General features: G+C 39.0%; 1 protein-coding gene across 1 annotated transcript; it reads left to right on the forward strand.

The window, feature by feature from the left end:
* The first annotated feature begins 1,520 nt into the window (after nt 1–1,520).
* On the forward strand, nt 1,521–1,910 carry LOC141619678 (putative mitochondrial protein AtMg00820). The gene has a single exon (XM_074436693.1). It carries the CDS (start codon nt 1,521–1,523, stop codon nt 1,908–1,910), a length of 390 nt encoding a protein of 129 aa, XP_074292794.1.
* The last annotated feature ends 19,275 nt before the right edge of the window (nt 1,911–21,185 follow it).

Below are 21,185 nucleotides of genomic sequence, written 5' to 3' on the forward strand. Positions count from 1 at the left end.
AGTCCTATAACGGTGGTAATGTGACATTTGGAGATAACAAGAAAGGCAAGATTATTGGTATTGGCAAAATAGGCATATCTAACACCCATTCCATCGGTAATGTTTTATTAGTAAAAGGTTTAAGGCACAATTTGCTTAGTATTTCTCAACTATGTGATCATGGGAATAAGGTAGTATTTAATTCAAACGTTTGTCGTATTTTTCGTGAAGGATCTAGTAATATCATATTAGAAGGTAGAAGAAAGAACAATATGGCATAAATATTTTGGTCACATAAGTTCTTATATTCTTAATAAATTGAAAAAGATGAATCGTGTTGACGGACTTCCCTCCGTAAAATTTGATACTGACAAACTTTGTGATACTTTTGTTCGTTGTAAGCATGCTCAATCATCATTCAAGCCGAAAAAGGTTGTAAGTACTTCTAAATCTTTAGAACTTATTCATATGGACTTTGTGGTCTTATGAAGGTAAGTAGTAGAGCTGGTCATAGATACGTGTTCATTCTAGTAGATGATTATTCAAGATTTGTTTGGCCTATCTTTTTAACTTCCAAGGATCAAACTTTTCACGAGTTTGATTGTTTAATAAAATTGGCTAAAAAAAAAAGACTGTCATAATCTTATATTAATTATAACATAATAGAGTTGTTGAAAGAATGAATAGAACTATTGAAGATATGGCTCGCACAATGTTACTTTGTAGTGGTCTACCTAGGAATTTATGGGCAGAAGTTGTAAATACTGCTTGTTGTGATTAGACCAATCATTAATAAAACCCCATATGAACTATTACGAGATAGAAAACCGAATATTGCACTCTTAAGATGTTTTGGTAGCAAGTGTTTCGTACACAACAATGGCAAAAACAAATTAGGTAAGTTTGATCCTCGTAATGATGAAGGTGTTTTTTTTAGGAAATTCTACTCATAGTAAAGCTTATAGAGTATATAACAAACGGACATTATGCGTAGAAGAAAGTATTCATGTTAACTTTGATGAATCTGATATACTTGATCGATATGAACAAGAAGAACTTGAAGATGATAATGATCCATATTTTTGGCTTACACATAAAGCGCCTCCCGAGTTTTAACAAGACGAAAATCAACAGATTAATGGGACAAATGCCGAGACACGCACAATGAAAATGAAGTGACGAATCAAGAAAGAGCCAATGGCTCATCTATATCTTCTAAATCTAAAGAATCCTCTAAAGTTCTATTTGGGAAATGAATTTATTAACGATTCCACACGAAACTCTAGCTTGAATTCAGGAGGAACGTCTGAGAATACCGTATCCTCAACCGAGGGTGCCCTTACCTTGAGTGAGGGAACGTAACCTCACCTGAGGACAACGTCTCCTCAGATCAGAATGTCACCAATATTCCATCTACATCAAAGAAATGGAAATATAAAAGCTCTCATCCATTAAGTGCAATCATTTGTAATCCTAATGCTGGAGTACAAACACGTAAGTCCGTAAAATATAATATGTGCATTTTAAATTCGTTCCTTTCAATGATTGGACCTAACAATATCAAAGTTGCACCAACCAATTCCGATTGGATAGTTTCAATGCAAGATGAGTTAGGACAATTTCAAAGAAACAAAGTATGGCATTTAGTGTCAAGACCTCCAAATCGTATAGTTATTGGAACAAGATGGGTTTTGCGAAATAAACTAGACGATTTGGGAGCCATTGTGAGAAATAAGGCAAAGTTAGTGGTGCATGGATATAACCAACAAGAAGGCATAGATTTCGATGAAACCGTCGCACTAGTAGCTAGATTAGAAGTTATAAGATTATCAATTGCTTTTGCTTCTCACAAAGGTTTTAAGCTCTTTCAAATGGACGTTAAGAGCACTTTTCTTAATGGGTATTTGAAAGAAGAAGTGTTTGTTGAATAACCCCCTAGTTTTCAAGATAAAGAATTTCCTAAATATGTTTTTAAACACTATAAAGCTCTTTATGGTCTAAAGCAAGCACCACATGCTTGGTACGATAGATTATCGCAATTTTTACTTAAAAATGACGTCAAAAGAGGATCTGTCGATAAAACTTTATTCTTGAAACATTAAGGGTCGGATATTCTAGTTATCCAAGTTAATGTTGATGATATCGGATCGGATCTGATTACGATATTTTCAACTCCATTTCTTAGTTGCACTTTCTTTTTTGGTTATCCATGCAAAAGAACTCCACAGTTAAGCGTGCTTGACTAAGAGTAGTCTTAAGATGGGTGACCTCTTGGGAAGGTTCCCGGGATGCGCAAGAGTGAGGACAAAATGCGCTGGAAAGGACCCGTGTTAATCTGTGGGCCATGTATACAACCAGGAAAGCTACCGTGACTGACCGCTCTCGACCCTAGGTTTAGGCCGGGGTGTTACAAAATCTCTTCCGAATATTCTTTTGCTGAAATGAGAAAATTGTCACAATAAGCAATTGTACAAAATAAAGGAATCTTAAGTACATCTTAACTTACCTAATCTCTAAAATTAGACGGCTGTGTCCATTCACATTAATTCCTTCACATGTCACATACTCTTAACCTATCAGATTAGCTCCTCTTTTCAGTAATCCTCTTTATTACCCACACTTACCGTAAACTATTCATCTTAACTCACTTTATTTTCACCGTCTACCTCTCTTCCTTTGCTCTTCTAACCATCTCAAACATATCTTTGTCTCTCATACTTTTCTTTCTCAATCAATCATCTTCTTCAATTAACAAATGGCATCAAATCAAGCTACTAATCAATGAAGTGAGTTGACTTAGTCAAACGATCCACTATAACCCAAATCATATTATTACCTCTCTCAGTTCTAGGCAATCCCACAATGAAGTCCATGGGAATGCTTTCCAACTTCCATTCAGGTACATCTAAATACTAAACTTTCCCTTGAGGTCTCTTATGCTCTCCTTTCACCCTTTGACAAACCAAACGTTTAGCAACGAACTCAGCTACCTCTTTTTTCATCATTGGCCAACAGCATGTCTTCTTTAAATCCTTATAGAACTTATCTCTTACAGGATGCACGGAATATGGAGTAGAATGAGCTTATGTTAGAATCTTTCTCTTCAATTTCTCATCATATGGCACACACCATCTCCCATCAAATCTCAAACTCCCATCATCATCCACGGAAAACCGTGACGCCACTGTAGATACCTCGTTTCTGCACCTCCCGCAAGCCACCCGGTGATGATTAGGCCACATGTTTGGTATAAGGAACGATTGATAGTTCGTAAGTTTATCGTCAAGTGATAGCTCAAATAAACTGTTTAAAATACCGAGTCGGAATGCTCTAGAATATTCCAGATATTTATTCCATAAATTAATTTTATATCTTCAGGCAAAATATATCCCTAAAATTTTATTTTAAGGAATAAGGAAGTCGAGATCTACCGCAATTCCATAAAAGAAACGCGGAAATCTTTCTTCCGCAGGAGGAAACCTCTGGAGAAAGGACGCAGCACCTGCTGCGCCTCTTCCAAGAGTCGCATCAGCTGTTGCGCCTCTTCCCCAGCTCTTTTCTGCATATTTTCAGATTTTTTCGAGATTTGTTTCCAATGTTTCAGTCATTCGATAATTCCTCCGTGTGATTAGTATAAATAGGGACCTTCGTTCCACATATTTCCTACGCGAGTGTCCGCCCTTCTCTTCTCCCTTTGCATTCTAAGACCGTGCTCTAAGCTTATTGACGTCTACGTGCTTGATCAATCGACCACGTAAACTCGGATCCTTCTGAGTACCAGTCACGTTGCATGACCGACCAATTTGACCAACTACACCTCAATTAATCAATCAATTTAATCTAAATCCTCTCGCGAGGGCACTTTCATCATACATTCGAGTCGAGCAATCACTAAACGTTAACTTAGTTAATCTCGTTTCGTCAAACATGTAAGTCTGAGGGTGTAAATCCCATCTTTTATTATTGTATTTTATTTTTTGTACCTATTAATGTAATATTTACGTCAAAAGTATGCTTAAAAACGATTTCTAAAACCCTCTTGTTAAACTGTTTTTTACGGATTAACAGTAGACTGACGTCGAGAAGAAACCAGCAACTGTTGCGCCTATTCGAAGAGTCGCAGCATCTGCTACGCCTCTTCCAGAGGCTGCCGCAGTTCCTGCTTTTCTTCTTCTTCCTCGCTTCTCTGTTAGTTCATCCTCTTTTGTTTTCTTTTTCTTATTTTCTTTTCTTTCATTCGTATATAATAATTTTAATGCACATATTCATAAATATATCGCTTTAAATCCGACTTAAATCCCTTATAATCAGTATTTGCGGTTTTTCGTCATTAAATCAAACCCGGATTTTGGAGATTCGATTTGTCCATATCAAGTCTCCGGAATTCGACCTTTGTACATATTTTCGTTGTTTATTTTCAGTTTGACACGCCTTTCAATTAATAAAGTTTAACCTAATTAATTTGTAATTAGTTTATAATTCGTTTTATTTCATTTTAATTCGTTTTTACCGCTCTTATGACAAATTCATATGTAATTAATATGTTAAATCACTTCCATCCGAGTCAAATATTAATAATCAAACATTAAATCCACCAACGAAAATTAACAATTCGCATTTCTGACTTCACATCCAAAACTCACCTCAAGAACAGACGCAGTGACCACTGCGTCTCTTCCAAGAGACGCAGCATTGTTGCACCTGTTCCGGGTTGATTTCTGTCTCTGAACTTCCGTTCTTGCTTTGAACTAATTCATTAGTTTACATATTAATTGACTATTAACCGTAATATCATTCCTAATCTGTCCGTATTTTCTAACCTAATTTATTTTAATTTTCTTTTGTTTTTCTCAAAATTATCCGTCTTAAATATATTTTTGACGTAAATCAATTAATCCGTTGTAATTTATTGTAATTTTCATTATTGTATTTATTTATATTATATTGGATGATTTATTTATTTATTTTTCACATGTAATTAATTCTAAACCCTATTTCTGTTGGAGCCGGTGTCCTCCAGTTAGTGCGGATAACGTTATTGCACGTACACTTGTACGGACAAGTGGGAGCTTGTTGGGGCGGTGTCCTCCACAGTTAGTGCAATGACATATAAATCTCTAAAAGGATCAAAGGGTATACTTTTGTATTATTATCAGTTGGTCCACGTTTATCAATAGCGGTTGGCTTGCTAGATAAGTTTGACGTTATTGTCATACAGATGGCGGTGATCAACCGGTCCCTAAAAGTCACACCTATTGGATACGTTTGAGAGATGTGACGATATGAAAATACAGTCATGTTGATGCCTTATATGACTAAGCGGTTAGTCGGAGTTATTGACTAATAATTAGTCAAACGCGATGTTGAGATAATTATTTAATACAGATTAAATAATACTGGCTAAGGTGAATTAAGCGGTTAATTCGTAAATTGAATATAAACGGTTATATTTAATTAATGTATATTGAATTAATTAATTATACAATATTGTCATTGTCGGACAAGTATTAATATGTCGACTGATTCATGTTACTAGTCGATAATTTAATATCCGATAACGGATGACGATTTATAATTAAAACCCGTCATATACATTTAGCAAAACGAGTCGGACCACGAGTTAAATTAAGAGAAAGTGGAAAGCCCACTCCCTCCCTGAGCAACCGGTCGGTCGACCGAATAGAACAAAAGGAGAGTCCTTCTCTCCTTTTGTCCTAATCCTTCTCATTTGAAGAAAAATTAGGGTTTTGGAGTCTTTTTCTCTGAAATTCTAGATCTCACATCAGAAAAACTCACAAAAGCTCTCTCAATATTGCAAGGCAATCAGAGAGCAATTTCTCGCACAAGGGGCATAGTCTCAGACGATCTTGGGTGCAACGATTAGGAGGAAATCTGCGTTGATTTCTGTTCTTAGGCCGTTTTGCACAGGACCCGAGGTTGATTCTTATTCTTTTATCGTTTCTCTTGTTTTTCGTTTATGACCATTAATCACATGATAAATTACGTTATAGTCCTTAATTTTAAGGGGTTTTATACGGATATTTCCCTACAATTGGTATCAGAGCGAGGCCACGTAAATTTTCTCATCGTGATTTTCATAAAACGATTTGAATCGATAATTTTGCCTTGAAAACCGTGACATGTTGTTCACGTCTGATCAGTCGATCGAGGACTGTAGTGTCTCGATCGATTGGTTTTGTTTTCGTTTTGTTATTTGCATATTGTTATCATAAACGGTCATTATAGCAATATGTTAAGGTTTTGTCAATTGTAGATTTAATTTTATACGAATTAGGTCAAAATTGCAATTGGTTTTGTTTTGTCAAATCGATTTCACGAGGGTTTTATGTTTCAGAATTATTTTGCTCTCGGTCGAGCGTAATACTACTCGATCGAGAGCTATTCTGTGTTGTTTTACCCGATTGAGTACTCGCAGTACTTGATCGATTTATTTTAAAAACCCTAACTGTTCGATCGAGTGGAAAAGTGTTTTGGCAGCGCTGAAAAATTATTTTTCCGAGTTAATTTTTCTTTTGGCCATAAAATGTACATTATACGGATTATGTACACTCGCTTGATTGTGAAACGGTTCACACACGTACCATTTAGTTATTTTAAAGCGGTTTAAAGTAACGGATTGTAATGGATTAAGCGTTAAAAGGTGGTTTGGATAAATTTAACATAATTACGGAATTATGTCACGAATAAATTTTGTTTTAGTTGATGCATTTTTATTTATCGTTACTTTTGAATGCCATGAATATTTTTATTACGTATTTAATTTTACAAACGATTGTAACTTAGTGTGGCCTTAGTAGAACGTGTTACCGTAATGATGAAACACGGTCTTGGTTGTATTTTGAGATCTCGCATCTCCGTTTTGGATTTTTCCTTGTAATTACATTTTTTATTTAGAATGTAAATAGGTTTATATTTTGTAAATTTTAAATTGTAATTTTGAGAAGACCGTAGATGGAGATCGGATGCTCACTCCCGCTGCATGAACCAAGATGGAACATCAAGACAAGCTTCTCGGGTCCAACGGTGGATTCCAAAGTTGTATTATGTTAATTTTGCTAGGATAGGCCACACTAGGACTTTTATTTACGTTTTGCTTTTCTTTTATGTTTTTATCGTAACGATAGTTTGCATCATATTCCGCCTAAAACCAAACCACCTAATATTTGCATGAAAACTGACTCATATAAAGGTTACGCGTTAGTTTTCTATGACATACAGATGTCACACGGACTTAATAAGCCATCACCTAAGTTAATTCATTCACGTAATGCTAGATTTTCGTTCACTTAAAATGAATTAAAACTAAGTTGATGGGATCTTCCTCGTATAACCAAAAATTGAGAATAGTCTTTATAGGTCAAACTCCAATGAATCCCTTCTTCGTCGGTAGGCATAATATGACCCCTTCTACGTCGGGTAAGTTGGAACCGATTGACCTATTTTATCTCAACACTATGGTCACTCGTACGATCCTGTGATTATGGTGGACTAAAGATAGGATTTACGGAAATCTATCGACCAAGAGTTCTAACGGTAGAACTAGCCAAACAGTTGGCTTATCAATTTACGGAAATTGAGTCTTGGGATCATTTGTATAATTCTTGAGGTAGATCAATTATACAAGCGCAATGAGTCTACACGTTAAAATGATGTTTTAAATAGACTTAAATCACCTCGATGAGTTGCTTATTTCGTTTTGTTTTTCTTTCTTTTTCAGTGTAGAACACGATCATTTAAACTGCTAATAACAAAATGGCTGGCCGTACGGACGACCCAATGCCAAGTGCCACATTGGACCGTGAGTCCTGGCTTCGGATCTTCATGAATCAGATGAATCAGTCTACTCGACTGAAGAATGATGGATCAAACTTCGCGGACTGGGAGGCGGCATTACGGAATGCTGCCATTGCTGACGGGAAGCTCAAATATCTGATAGAGCCCATCCCGCCAAACCCAGGCCCCACGGCTGGAGCTAACAAGATCGCCACGTATAGCGATTTCGTCATGGAAGCGGGTGCGATAAAGAACGTACTCATTTTTGAAATGGAATCCAATTTGCAGAAACGCTTCATAGCCCAAGGTGCAAACAAGATTTTCACCACGCTCACTAAGGAATTCTCGAAAGCACCGAGAATCATGACCTATGAGCACACCTGTCGCTTCTTTGAGGCGAAACTCCAGAAGGGCCAACCGGTTAGCCCACACATTCTCAGCATGATTGAGAATGTCAAGAAACTGGAGGCACTTGATTGTAAGATCAGCGAGAACATCGTGATTGACCGCATGCTTCATTCACTCCACGATGGTTTTGCGCTCTTTAGAGCCAATTACTATATGAATGATTTGAAGAAAAGTCCTCATGCACTACACTCCCTTCTCGTACAGACCGAGAAGGACATGAAGTTTAGTGGGAGCCTGAAACAGGATGTTCTCGTTGTGTCAAACAAGGGCAAGGGTAAGGGCAAAGCTCAGGCAGACCTAGCAGTAGGTAAGCCGAAGTTTAAGAAGTCGGGAACAGGTAAGAGTGGGCCTGGTGAGTCGAGCACCTCACTAGGCGCGACTAAGAGCAAGGACGGTAACATGGAATGCCATCATTGCCACAAGACTGGGCATTGGAGGCGTACATGTCCTGTATAACGTGAGGACATAAAAGCAGGTCGCGTTACTCCTGTTGGTATGTCTACTTCTTCTTCTTTTATTCATATGATTGAGATTAACCACGCAAGTTACGGAACTTGGGTACTAGATACTGGTTGTGGTTCTCATCTGTGCAATCATGTGCAGGGGCTCCGAAACATCGAACCCCTCGTAAAGGGTGAGGTGGACCTGCGTGTCGGGAATGGAGCACGAGTGGCTGCCGTCTCGAGGGGAACATATGTGATCCAGCTTCTTAGCGGATTTGAGTTATTTTTATATAACTGCTATTATGTACCCAGTTTATCTAAAAACATTATTTCAGTTTCTGCACTTGACAAACTTGGTTTTTCATTTGTAATAGAGAATAATAGCTGTGTTTTCTCGTTACACGATATGATTTATGGCAAGACAGTCTCCATGAATGGAATTTATATTTTAGATCAGACCACCGAAATATTGCACGTAATGAATAAGAAGTTAAAGGTTGGTGACAAAGATCAAACTTATCTATGGCACTACCGTATGGGACACATTAATGAGAAACGCGTTAAACAGCTCATATAGAATGGAGCTATCTCGGCCTTTGATTTTGAATCATTTGGCACGTGTGAATCATGTCTCATTGGTAAGATGACTCGAATTTCCTTCAAAGGTGTTGGAATGCGCGCTGCTGACCTATTAGGACTCATACATACGGATGTGTGTGGACCTATGTCAATCACCGCACGAGAAGGCTATAGGTATTTCATCACTTTCACGGACGATTTAAGTAGATATGGCTATGTCTACTTAATGAAGCATAAAAGTGAATCCTTTGAGAAATTCAAGGAATACCAGAATAGGGTACAGAACCAACTGGGTAGAAATATTAAAACACTACGATCAGACCGTGGTGGCGAGTATCTTTCACACGAGTTTGATCAACACCTTAAGGACTGTGGGATTGTCTTACAGCTAACTCCACCTGGAACACCTCAGTTGAATGGTGTGTCCGAACAGAGAAATCGAACACTACTTGATATGGTTCGATCCATGATGAGTCACACCGTATTGCCTGATTTATTGTGGGGTTATGCTCTTCTGTCACCATTTCTAATACTTAACAAAGTCCGTCTAAATCTGTTGACAAGACTCCATATGAACTATGGAAGGGAACGGTCCCCAACTTGTCCTTTATACGGGTTTGGGGCTGCGAGGCTTATGTCAAGTGGAGACACGAGGATAAGCTCGGCCCGCGATCGGTCAAGACATACTTTATAGGTTATCCTAAAGGAACATTTGGCCATTACTTCTATTCGCCAACCGAACAACGCGTATTTGTTGCGGCTAGTGCGACATTCTTAGAGAAGGAGTTTTTCGAGAACGCGAGGAGTAATAGAACCTTCGAACTGTCGGAGATTCCAGAACCAAATGCCGAGCAACCATTGGAGGAACCAGTTCCTTCAATTCCGGCTGCGGTTAGTATTCCGGAGGAACCTAGAAGGTCGGGTAGAGTCTCTATTCCTCCGGACAGATACATTGGTATGGTCGAGGAACATGACATAGATGACATTCTGCTTTTAACGAGTAGTGAACCCGCAACCTATAAAGGTGCCATGACTAGTTCCGACTCATAGCTATGGCTTGAGGCCATGCAATCCGAGATGGACTCCATGTATGAGAACAACGTATGGGATCTTGTTGTCTTACCTGCTAAGGTTCGTCCCCTTCAATGCAAATGGCTTTACAAGATGAAGCATTCTGTGGAAGGTCAACAAGATATCTATAAAGCACGACTAGTTGCTAAAGGTTTCACCCAAGTGCCAGGTTTGCACTACGATGAAATTTTTGCACCCGTAGTCATGCTGCGTTCCATTCGGATTATCTTAGTGATTGCCGCTTTTCATGACTATGAAATTTGGCAGATGGATGTGAAAACCGCCTTCTTAAACGGTTATTTGGAGGAAGAGTTGTACATGGTACAACCCGAAGGTTTCATCGATCCTGACCATCCTAAGAAAGTGTGCAAGCTTAAGCGTTCCATTTATGGACTTAAGCAAGCTTCTCGGAGTTGGAATCATCGTTTCGACCAAGTGATAAAAGAAAATGGATTTGCTCGATCGGTCGAGGAACCATGTCTATATATCAAGTCGAGTGGGAGCAATATTGTCTTCCTAATATTGTATGTTGATGACATACTCCTGATTGGGAATGACATACCTCTCTTAACTTCGGTAAAAGTATGGTTGAAGAACCATTTCCAGATGAAAGATCTGGGTGAGGCACAAAGAATTTTGGGCATCCGTATCTATCGAGATAGATCACGTCGGATGTTATCTCTCAGTCAGGAGTCTTATATAGACAAGATTCTAGAGAGATTCAGCATGACTAACTCCAAAAAGGGGTTTCTTCCTATGGCTCCAGGGGTGCATTTGAGCAAGTCTCAGGCACCAGAGACACCGGAAGAGATAGAGCGCATGACACGGATTCCTTATGCTTCGGCAATAGGATCAATCATGTATGCCATGATATGCACACGTCCGGACGTGGCATATGCATTGAGTATGACGAGTCGATTCCAACGACATCCAAATGAATCACATTGGATGGTCATCAAGAACATTCTTAAGTACCTACGGAGGACTAAAGATTGGGCATTGACTTATGGAGGCGATCAAAAGCTATGCGCAACCGGTTACGCAGATGCTAGCTTCCAAACGGATCGAGATTACTCGAAATCTCAGTCTGGATTCGTTTTTACTCTTAATGGCGCTGCAGATCACTGGAAGAGTTCCAAACAAAGTGTTACAAAGAGATTCTACGACGAGTGCGAGTACTATGCCGCGTCGAAGGCTGCAAAGGAAGCGATATGGATGCGTCAATTCTTACAAGGACTATCAGTAGTGCCTAGTTCGAATGACCCGATCACCATCTATTGCGACAATAGAGGTGCCATCTTCCAGGCTAAGGAGCCTAAGTCTAGCAACAAGTCTAGACATGTACAACGGAAAGCTCATCTAATCCGAGATTACGTGGAGCAAAAGGAGGTAGTGATAGAAAAGATTGCTACAGATGATAATATAGCAGATCCTCTCACTAAACCATTACGACAAGATAAGCATGAAGGGCATGTTATTTCCATGGGAATTAAACGTGTTCCTGAGTTGTAGTACTCTTTTATGGATTAGATTCATTTTCTCGTGTACTCTATACGACATCATCGTTTTGATATTTATATATTTTGTTTTTCATGTGGAACTGTACGACAATTTTGAACACCACAAAGTGAACTGAACAAACATTATATTTTGGTCCTTAATTGCCCACGTGAGTTGATAACTCTGGCAATTATTTTGTGATGTTGGTTGATGGTGGGTTCAACGAGCCATAACTCAAACGGTTGACTGACCAATCATAGAGGCGAGTTATACGGATATCTCGTAGGACACAATTGTGACAACGACGTGGAGTCCTAAATGTTTTATAACATTCGGTGCCAGGTCGTGGATAGGACCTCCATGGTGATCCTAAGAGTCGGTTCTTTTGACTATCAACTGTCTCTTGAGATTAAGGCAGATTTTGGGTGACTTTGGTTTCTTTCTCACGGTCATCCGTAACAGGGGGCCAAGTAGATTTTTTCTGGGTCATTTCATGCTGTGCTTAGATCGGCAGGAGTCGAGTTGAAGGAAATATTCAGCCTTTATCAGGTACTCGATATTTCTCAGGGCCACTCGAGGAGCTGTAACTGAAATGCATGGCCATGCTCGAATACGGATTCGTTTTATCAATTAAGTTACTCTCTAGTTGGGGAAACCACTCTTGATACAGATCGATTTCAAAATACGACCTTTGCGGATACGGATCTGCAAATTGTTTTACATTGAGTGGGAGAAATTTTAAATGGATATGAGAATCGGTTATCGCACATACACTTGTACGGACAAGTGGGAGTTTGTTGGAGCCGGTGTCCTCCAGTTAGTGCGGATAACGTTATTGCACGTACACTTGTACGGACAAGTGGGAGCTTGTTGGGGCTGGTGTCCTCCACAGTTAGTGCAATGACATATAAATCTCTAAAAGGATCAAAGGGTATACTTTTGTATTACTATCAGTTGGTCCACGTTTATCAATAACGGTTGGCTTGCTAGATAAGTTTGACGTTATTGTCATACAGATGGCGGTGATCAACTGGTCCCTAAAAGTCACACCTATTGGATACATTTGAGAGATGTGACGATATGAAAATACAGTCATGTTGATGCCTTATATGACTAAGCGGTTAGTCGGAGTTATTGACTAATAATTAGTCAAATGCGATGTTGAGATAATTATTTAATACGGATTAAATAATACTGGCTAAGGTGAATTAAGCGGTTAATTCGTAAATTGAATATAAACGGTTATATTTAATTAATCTATATTGAATTAATTAATTATACAATATTGTCATTGTCGGACAAGTATTAATATGTCGACTGATTCATGTTACTAGTCGATATTTTAATATCCGATAACGGATGACGATTTATAATTAAAACCCGTCATATACATTTAGCAAAACGAGTCGGACCACGAGTTAAATAAGGAGAAAGTGGAAAGCCCACTCCCTCCCTGAGCAACCGGTCGGTCGACCGAATAGAACAAAAGGAGAGTCCTTCTCTCCTTTTGACCTAATCTTTCTCATTTGAAGAAAAATTAGGGTTTTGGAGTCTTTTTCTCTGAAATTCTAGATCTCACATCAGAAAAACTAACAAAAGCTCTCTCAATATTGCAAGTCAATCAGAGAGCAATTTCTAGCACAAGGGGCATAGTCTCAGACGATCTTGGGTGCAACGATTAGGAGGAAATCTGCGTTGATTTTTGTTCTTAGGCCGTTTTGCACAGGACCCGAGGTTGATTCTTATTCTTTTATCGTTTCTCTTGTTTTTCGTTTATGACCATTAATCACATGATAAATTATGTTATAGTCCTTAATTTTAAGGGGTTTTATACGAATATTTCCCTACAATTTCGACATTAATGAGTGCTAATTACATGTTCACCGACTTAGTATTAATACACATGCTAGGATTAATCTGTGGATGTTGCATTGCATGCATATAATCGACAACATATCGAGTATGAATAACTTCCCTAATAATTAGTAGAGGTCGCTATCGAGGTGGGCGGGATTAGGTGTTCATTAAAAGGACTTCCTAATACGTACCCTCACCCCTTACTCCAGATCTCTGTGAACATCCGTGTTCATTGGCATCCACGAGAGTCATTCTAGACATAGAATGCTAAGGGTAACGAGTTCTTAGTGTCTATGTCACTACTTTGTGTCTTGACATGATGCAAAGTATTCGAACGGTTTCCAATTTTCCCCAATAAATTGGTGGCAACTCCACAAATGCAAACGCTTGTTTCCCAAGCGCCCCCGTGGGCCCCCCGTGTCCACAGTATGGCGACTCCGCTGGGGAGAAATACATTTACATGTTGCCAAGGGTGAAACTTGAACAAGGTTAGGGAATATTTTATATGAGACAGTTGTCGGTTTTCATTACTCGACCTTTTTAGGTCGTTTTATTCGGCCTTCCTAGGCCCAACCTAACCCATTCGACCAATCGTCCCGTCTGGACGGTCCAAATTCTTATCTGGGCCTAAGGATAGATAGCGATTGACGTCAACCATACCATGATGCTTACTCATGTTTGTATCAAGGGCTTTCACTACTCGAGGAAATGGACTAGGAACCGACCTTACTCATGTTTGGCCCGGACCTCTCCACAGACCACGGTTTGATCGCTCGGTATGGCAACCCACCCTTTTAAGCCATAACCTTCTAAATGCACTCAGCATACCGTTATAATGCCCATATGTATGTTTGTATCATATACGAGATCACCATTTTTGTAAACAAAACCATGACGATATTTCGTAAAATAAAACCCTTTTCAAAGTATAAATACTTTTCAAAAATGGCCTAAAACAGCGAAAAATAAGCCGAAGCTCTGTCCAAATGTCGAGTCAAACTTCGGGCCTCAAACCCATTAAAAAAAACCAAAAAAACGTAAAACAAAAAACGTGAAAATAAATAAATAAATAAATAAAAAATTTAAACCAAAATATTTGCAAACCATGTAAATGTATATGTGTAAATTCAATTGGGCTAAGTTAAAGTCAAAATTTCAAAGCGACTATGTCCTAGTCGGAACTCTATCGAGTCATGAACCCGTCTTCCTTTACATTTTGGGTCTGCAAGTCATGTCCTAAGGCGTCATGCCGTCATTTTGGACCCCCATACCCCAATTCAGTTAGGATCTAAACATTTTTGACACCTTGAGTCACACGTTCTGAGGCTCAACACACGAGTCTCAATGGGCCTCACATTTGAGCCTAAACTACAGCAGTCTTCTTAACACCTATAAGCAAACCTCGAGTCCAGAATCAACATGTGTCATCAATCCCATCAATAAGGTCAATCATATAAGGGTCACTTCGTCAAAGTCAACACTCGAGTCTAAAATTAAAGTCAAGCACCGTGAATTCAAACACGAGAAGTCGCTCACGACATTTCACGAAATCCTCATGATTACTTGTCCCTTCCCATGTTCGTTTATTATTGCCTTAGTATGTGTGATCCCATGTCGAATCGAGTTGTAATGCGCGTCATTTCTGTCGAGTAGGAATCCAGCAAGTTCCGTCAGTCAGCAAAGTCACGAAGCAGTTTAAGCCACAATCACCATGTCTCTCCAAGATGTTTATGCCTTGGTCCTACGAGTTCAAGCTACAGTGGAAAATTTGAGCATTGAAGAGTCTATCGATCCAAAATACTCAAGAGGGGGGGGGGGGGGGGGTGAATTGAGGATTAAAACTTTTTAAAGCTTTTTCGATTGTATGAATATAATTAATTATTTAAAGTTTATTGATTAAACTTTAACTAATTAACTAATGAATGAACAGAAACAAAATAAACAAACGAACGAAGGAGAGAGACACACGGTTTTTGAAGTGGGTCAGTTTCACAAATCGAAACCTACGTCAACTATTCTCGATTAATAAATTTAGTACCTTTCTACGGATTACAAATTTACTAACCCAACTCGTATAACTAACTCTAGCTGTAACTCAATGAGTACCGTTAAATACTCGAGTGACTAACTTATGCTAATAAGAAAGCACTAATGATTCTTGCAAAGGTTCACGTTAATGAACAAGTGAGAAATCTATTGAGCACTATTACATTATAACGATAACTTAACAAATGAACATACGAGTTTTAAAACACACGACCTTTTGAAAATAGCAAATCCGTTTTCTTGCTTGAAACACACGGTTTTGCTTTGAAAAATGAAATCAATTTTTATGCTTAAGGTCTCTAATTTAAATGATGCAAAAGCAAAGTATTTATAGAAGAGGAGAGAGCAAGGCTAGTCGGTTTTCACGAAACCCTAATAGCCGAAATAAGAGATATCTAAATGATGTGACCATTATTTGAGCATATTTAGTCCCCGAATTAGCCTTGTTCCCATATTTGGGTCATTTATTGTCTTTAGTCCTTTGTTTTGCACATTCTTTGAGGTTTTGATCCCTTGGTAGGAAAGGAGTGCAAACCTTGCATTTTCATGGCAAAATGGAGCTAAATTGATTGAATTCATTGACCAAGCATCAAGGAGAAGACAAGACTAGAAGGCCTTTGTACATATTGTAGTATATGGGCAATGATGAGAAACGATCCTTGCATCCCCGACAAAATCCTCAAGGATTGTATGAAGAAGAAGGAAGAAAAGAAGAAAGGGGGAAGCTGACTCAGAATCCGAGCGGATTTCCCTCTGTACGCCCGTCTAGCACAAGGAATCCGAGCGTCTTCCTCAGAGGGACGCTCGTCCAAAACCACCACAATCTGCCCGTCCACCCAACAAATCCGCTCGTCCAAAAGACCCACAATCCGCTCGTCCCGTGCCCTGGACGCTCGGATTGTGTGACAGCTATTTCGTCTTCTACTTGTTCTATGAAGGATGCGCATACCTCGGAAAAGACTAGCAAAAAGGAGACTCGCATATTTTTCTGAGAGGAGCGATTCCTCAAGGACTTAATCGTCATTTAAGCCCTTAGTAAACCCTAATTTGTGTACCTAATCCCCACTATAAATAACCCATTAGTCTAATTAGATTATCATATTCTTCTTATCAATCTTTAGTGTAGTTTATATCAATCTAATCTCTCTTTAATCTTGTAATCAACTTTTAATCAAGTCTTAATACAAATCTCATTTCCTTAATCTCTCTTTTGTTCATCTTTCATTTTGGGTAATTGAAGATTATCTGGGTTATTATTGGGAGATTGACAACCTTCTAATAAATCATCAAGTACTTCTATTATTATTTGCTTTATTATAGGAATCATTAGTAGGTATAACTCTTTTAATCCCTTTTTAATTATTGTTAATCATCTTCATTTATTCGTCATGTTTTACTTTGTTGGTATGATTGACAACCTTGCTAGCATGATCAACATGATAATGAGTGAGTAGTTTCCTTAACTAGGGTTAATGGGTAATTAGGGGAAACCAACATGGGGGATGATTCATGCTTAAATTAATATGTTTTCATAGTTTATTTGCTTGCTTGTTGTGATCTCAACTTATGCACATGTTATGTTTGATGAAATGCGAGCCTATGAATCCTTGCATTTTTTACCCATCACCTATCTTTTCAATGAGACTTGTAAGGCATAAACCAACTCGAGTCTCATTTGACCATGCATATAGTTGGGTAGGGAAGATTAAGTCGACTTGTAGGTGTTGTACAATCTAATCGATTCGGCTCTGGGACCCAAACTTTCCTAGGATTGTAAGATATAAACAAACTCGATCAATCACAATAATAATTGCTTGCTTATAATTTGAGAATATGTTTGTATGATCAATTCCCATGAATCCCCTATGACCCCATGACACCCTAGTGCCTTTTATCAATTGTTTACATCCCTTTTTAATCATCTTGCTTGTTTACTTTCATTGCTATTTAGTTTAGTGATCTTCTATTCCAACCCCAAATTGTGACAACCCTAGACACCGCTAGTTACAATTGAAAATATCACTTCAATACCCGTCCCTTGGGATCCGACTTTTACTTGCCTCTTTACTAATGGTAGAGTTGTTTGTGAAGCTATAAATATTGTTTTCGTCTAGGTGCTCCTAACGACAAGTACCGAAAACTAAACCTCAAAGAGGGGTCGACCAAAAATGGCGCCGTTGTCGGGGACGGTGTTAACTTGATTTAGATTTTCTTAGATTGTTATTAGTTGTGTCTTTCTTTGCCTTGGGGAAGTAAAACTTCTCAAGGTTTGTTCTAATTATTTTCAAGTTGTTCGATATTTTGCAAGATGGATCTTATAGATTGTTTTGTAGAGGACCACTTAAGTATACCTTTCTTCAAAGACCCCATGCAAGCATTGGAAGCCTTGGAAGCAAGTGAGGCTAAAAATATGTATTGGGAGTTAGAGGTAGATCTTTTTGAGGCCGCTCTAGCTAACAAAGAACTAACAACTCATGAGCAATCCGAATTAGTGCATAACATCCTTGTGGAAGCATATCAACCTATTGAACATGAGCAATCAATCCTAGAATAAATCTTACAAGCCCAAGACCAAGAGGAATTCGTTATGGAAATCGAGTATGACGAGATTGATGAGCCCGAAGAACAAGTTGAACATGCCATGAGAATGGAGTGTCTAATGAAAATGGAGCAAATTCTCAATGAACCTTCAAAGGAGAAAAGTGAGGTACAAATCCCTACTTTAAAACCCCTTCCCCCAAATTTGAAATATGCTTACCTTGATGAATCAAAGACCAAACCCGTGATTGTTAATGATAGACTTGATGAAAGCCAATTGGGAAAATTGCTTGATGTGTTGAAGCAACATGAAAAGGCTATAGGTTATAGTCTAGATGACCTTAAGGGGATAAGTCCCAACTTTTGTATGCATAGAATTCATCTAGAGGAGGACCATAGACCTACCATCCAATCTCAAAGGAGATTAAACCCCCACATGCAAGAAGTTGTCAAGGGAGAGGTTATGAAAATACTTGATGCGGGAATCATATATCCCATATCGGACTCTTTGTGGGTTAGCCCCGTTCAAGTGGTACTTAAGAAAGGAGGTACCACGGTGGTGACAAACGAAAAGAATGAGCTAATACCCACAAGGAAGATCACCGGTTGGCGTATGTGCATTGACTATCGAAAATTGAATTCCGCAACAAGAAAGGATCATTTCCCCCTACCATTCATTGACCAAATGCTTGAGAGGTTAGCCTCCAACAAATTCTTTTGTTACCTTGACGGGTATTCGAGATTCTTTCAAATCCCCATACACCCGGATGACCAACATAAGACCACCTTCACATGCCCTTATGGTACTTTTTCATATCGGAGGATGCCTTTTGGCTTGTGTAATGCCCCCGCCACTTTCCAAAGATGCATAATGAGTGTCTTCTCCGATTACCTAGAGACCATAATGGAAGTTTTTATGGATGATTTTAGCGTTTATGGAAAAGACTTTGACTCATGCTTGCATAATCTTTCTCTTGTATTGCAAAAATGTGAAGATGTTACTCTTGTTTTAAATTGGGAAAAGTGCCACTTCATGGTCAATGAAGGAATTTTTTTGGGTCATTTAATCTCGGAAAAGGGCATCGAGGTCGATAAAGCTAAGGTTGAGGTGATAGAGAAACTCCCACCTCCCATGAATGTTAGAGGGGTGAGAAGTTTTCTCGGTCACGCGGGTTTCTATCGCCGTTTCATAAAAGATTTTTCAAAAATAGAAAAACCCCTCACTCAACTCTTACTTAAAGATTCCCAATTTCATTTCACTGATGAGTGTGTTGAAGCCTATAATAGAATCAAGGAAGCACTAATCTCGGCACCGATCATTCAACCTCCAAATTGGGAACTACCGTTCGAGATTATGTGTGATGCTAGTAACTACGCCGTTGGAGCGGTTCTTGGCCAACGGGTAGGAAGAGCTCTTCATGCCATCTACTATATAAGCAAGACTCTTAATCCCTCCCAAGTGAACTATGATACCACCGAGAAAGAGCTTCTTGCCATTGTCTATGCTTTGGACAAATTCCAATCCTACTTACTTGGATCCAAAGTGATTGTCTTTTCGGATCACCGCGCCCTCCGACACCTCTTGATAAAGAAGGAGGCAAAACCAAGGTTGTTGAGATGGGTTTTTCTTCTTCAAGAATTCGACTTGGAAATAAGAGACAAGAAAGGAGCCGAAAATGTAGTAGCGGATCACTTGTCAAGGATCCGTTTTCATGATGAACAAGGAGAAACGCCGATCAATGACTCATTTCCCGACAATATCTTGATGGCCATTCAAACACAACTTGAAAGGAACATCACCCCATGGTTTGGCGATTATGCCAACTATATCGTTGGAAGAGTACTCCCTCCAAATTTGAACTACAACCAAAGGAAGAGGTTCCTATTCGAAGTAAAAAGGTATTTTTGGGAAGACCCAAATCTCTACAAAGAGTGTAGTGATGGGCTCTACCGAAGATCCATCCCTCAATGGGAAGTCCAAGGAATCTTAGAAGGATGCCACTCGTCACCTTACGGCGGGCACCATGGAGCAAGGAGAACCATTGCAAAAATTCTTCAATCGGGCTTCTATTGGCCTACGATGTTTCAAGATACAAGGGAATTTATCATTCATTGTGATGTTTGTCAAAGGACGGGGAATATCTCTTGGAGGAATGAAATGCCACAAAGGGGCATACTAGAGGTGGAGATCTTCGACGTTTGGGGGATCGACTACCAAGGGCCGTTTGTGACATCCAATGGGAATAAGTATATCCTTGTGGCCGTAGATTACGTTTCAATGTGGGTGGAGGCAATTGCCACCCCAAACGATGATGCAAAGACGGTTACCAACCTCTTCAAGAAAATAATCTTCCCAAGATTCGGAGTCCCTAGAGCAATCATAAGTGATGGAGGAACGCATTTTCATGAAAATAAGCTCGCATCCCTTTTGACCAAGTATGGTGTTCAACATAGAACCGGCTTAGGATATCATCCTCAAATAAGCGGTCAAGTTGAAGTTTCGAATAGAGAGATCAAGCAAATTCTTGAGAAAGTTGTAAACAAGACCCAAAAGGATTGGAGCACAAAGCTTAATGACGCTCTTTGGGCTTATAGGACGGCCTATAAAACCCCCATAGGAGCCTCTCCTTACAAGCTTGTTTATGGAAAAGCATGCCACTTGCCAATCGAATTAGAGTACAAAGATTTTTGTGTAATCCGAGCCCTTAACCTTGATCTCAAATTAAGTGGTCAAAAGAGGATGATACAAATTCAAGATTTGGAAGAATTCCAACTACAATCTTATGAGAATGCCAAGATCTACAAGGAAAGGACAAGATTGCTCCATGACAAGAGGATCAAGCAAAAAGCCTTGCACAAAGGGGATAAAGTCCTTCTATTCAATTCCCGATATCGACTCTTTCCGGGGAAGTTGAACTCTAGATGGATGGGTCCCTATGTGATCACCGAGGTTGGAAAGTATGGGGATTT

The sequence above is a fragment of the Silene latifolia genome, chromosome X (assembly GCF_048544455.1).
Source record: "Silene latifolia isolate original U9 population chromosome X, ASM4854445v1, whole genome shotgun sequence".
NCBI classification, from domain to species: Eukaryota; Viridiplantae; Streptophyta; class Magnoliopsida; order Caryophyllales; family Caryophyllaceae; genus Silene; species Silene latifolia.

Coding starts and splice junctions, on each gene's coding strand:
- LOC141619678 (XM_074436693.1), top strand. CDS start 1,521: ATGATTGGACCTAACAATATCAAAGTTGCACCAACCAATTCCGATTGG.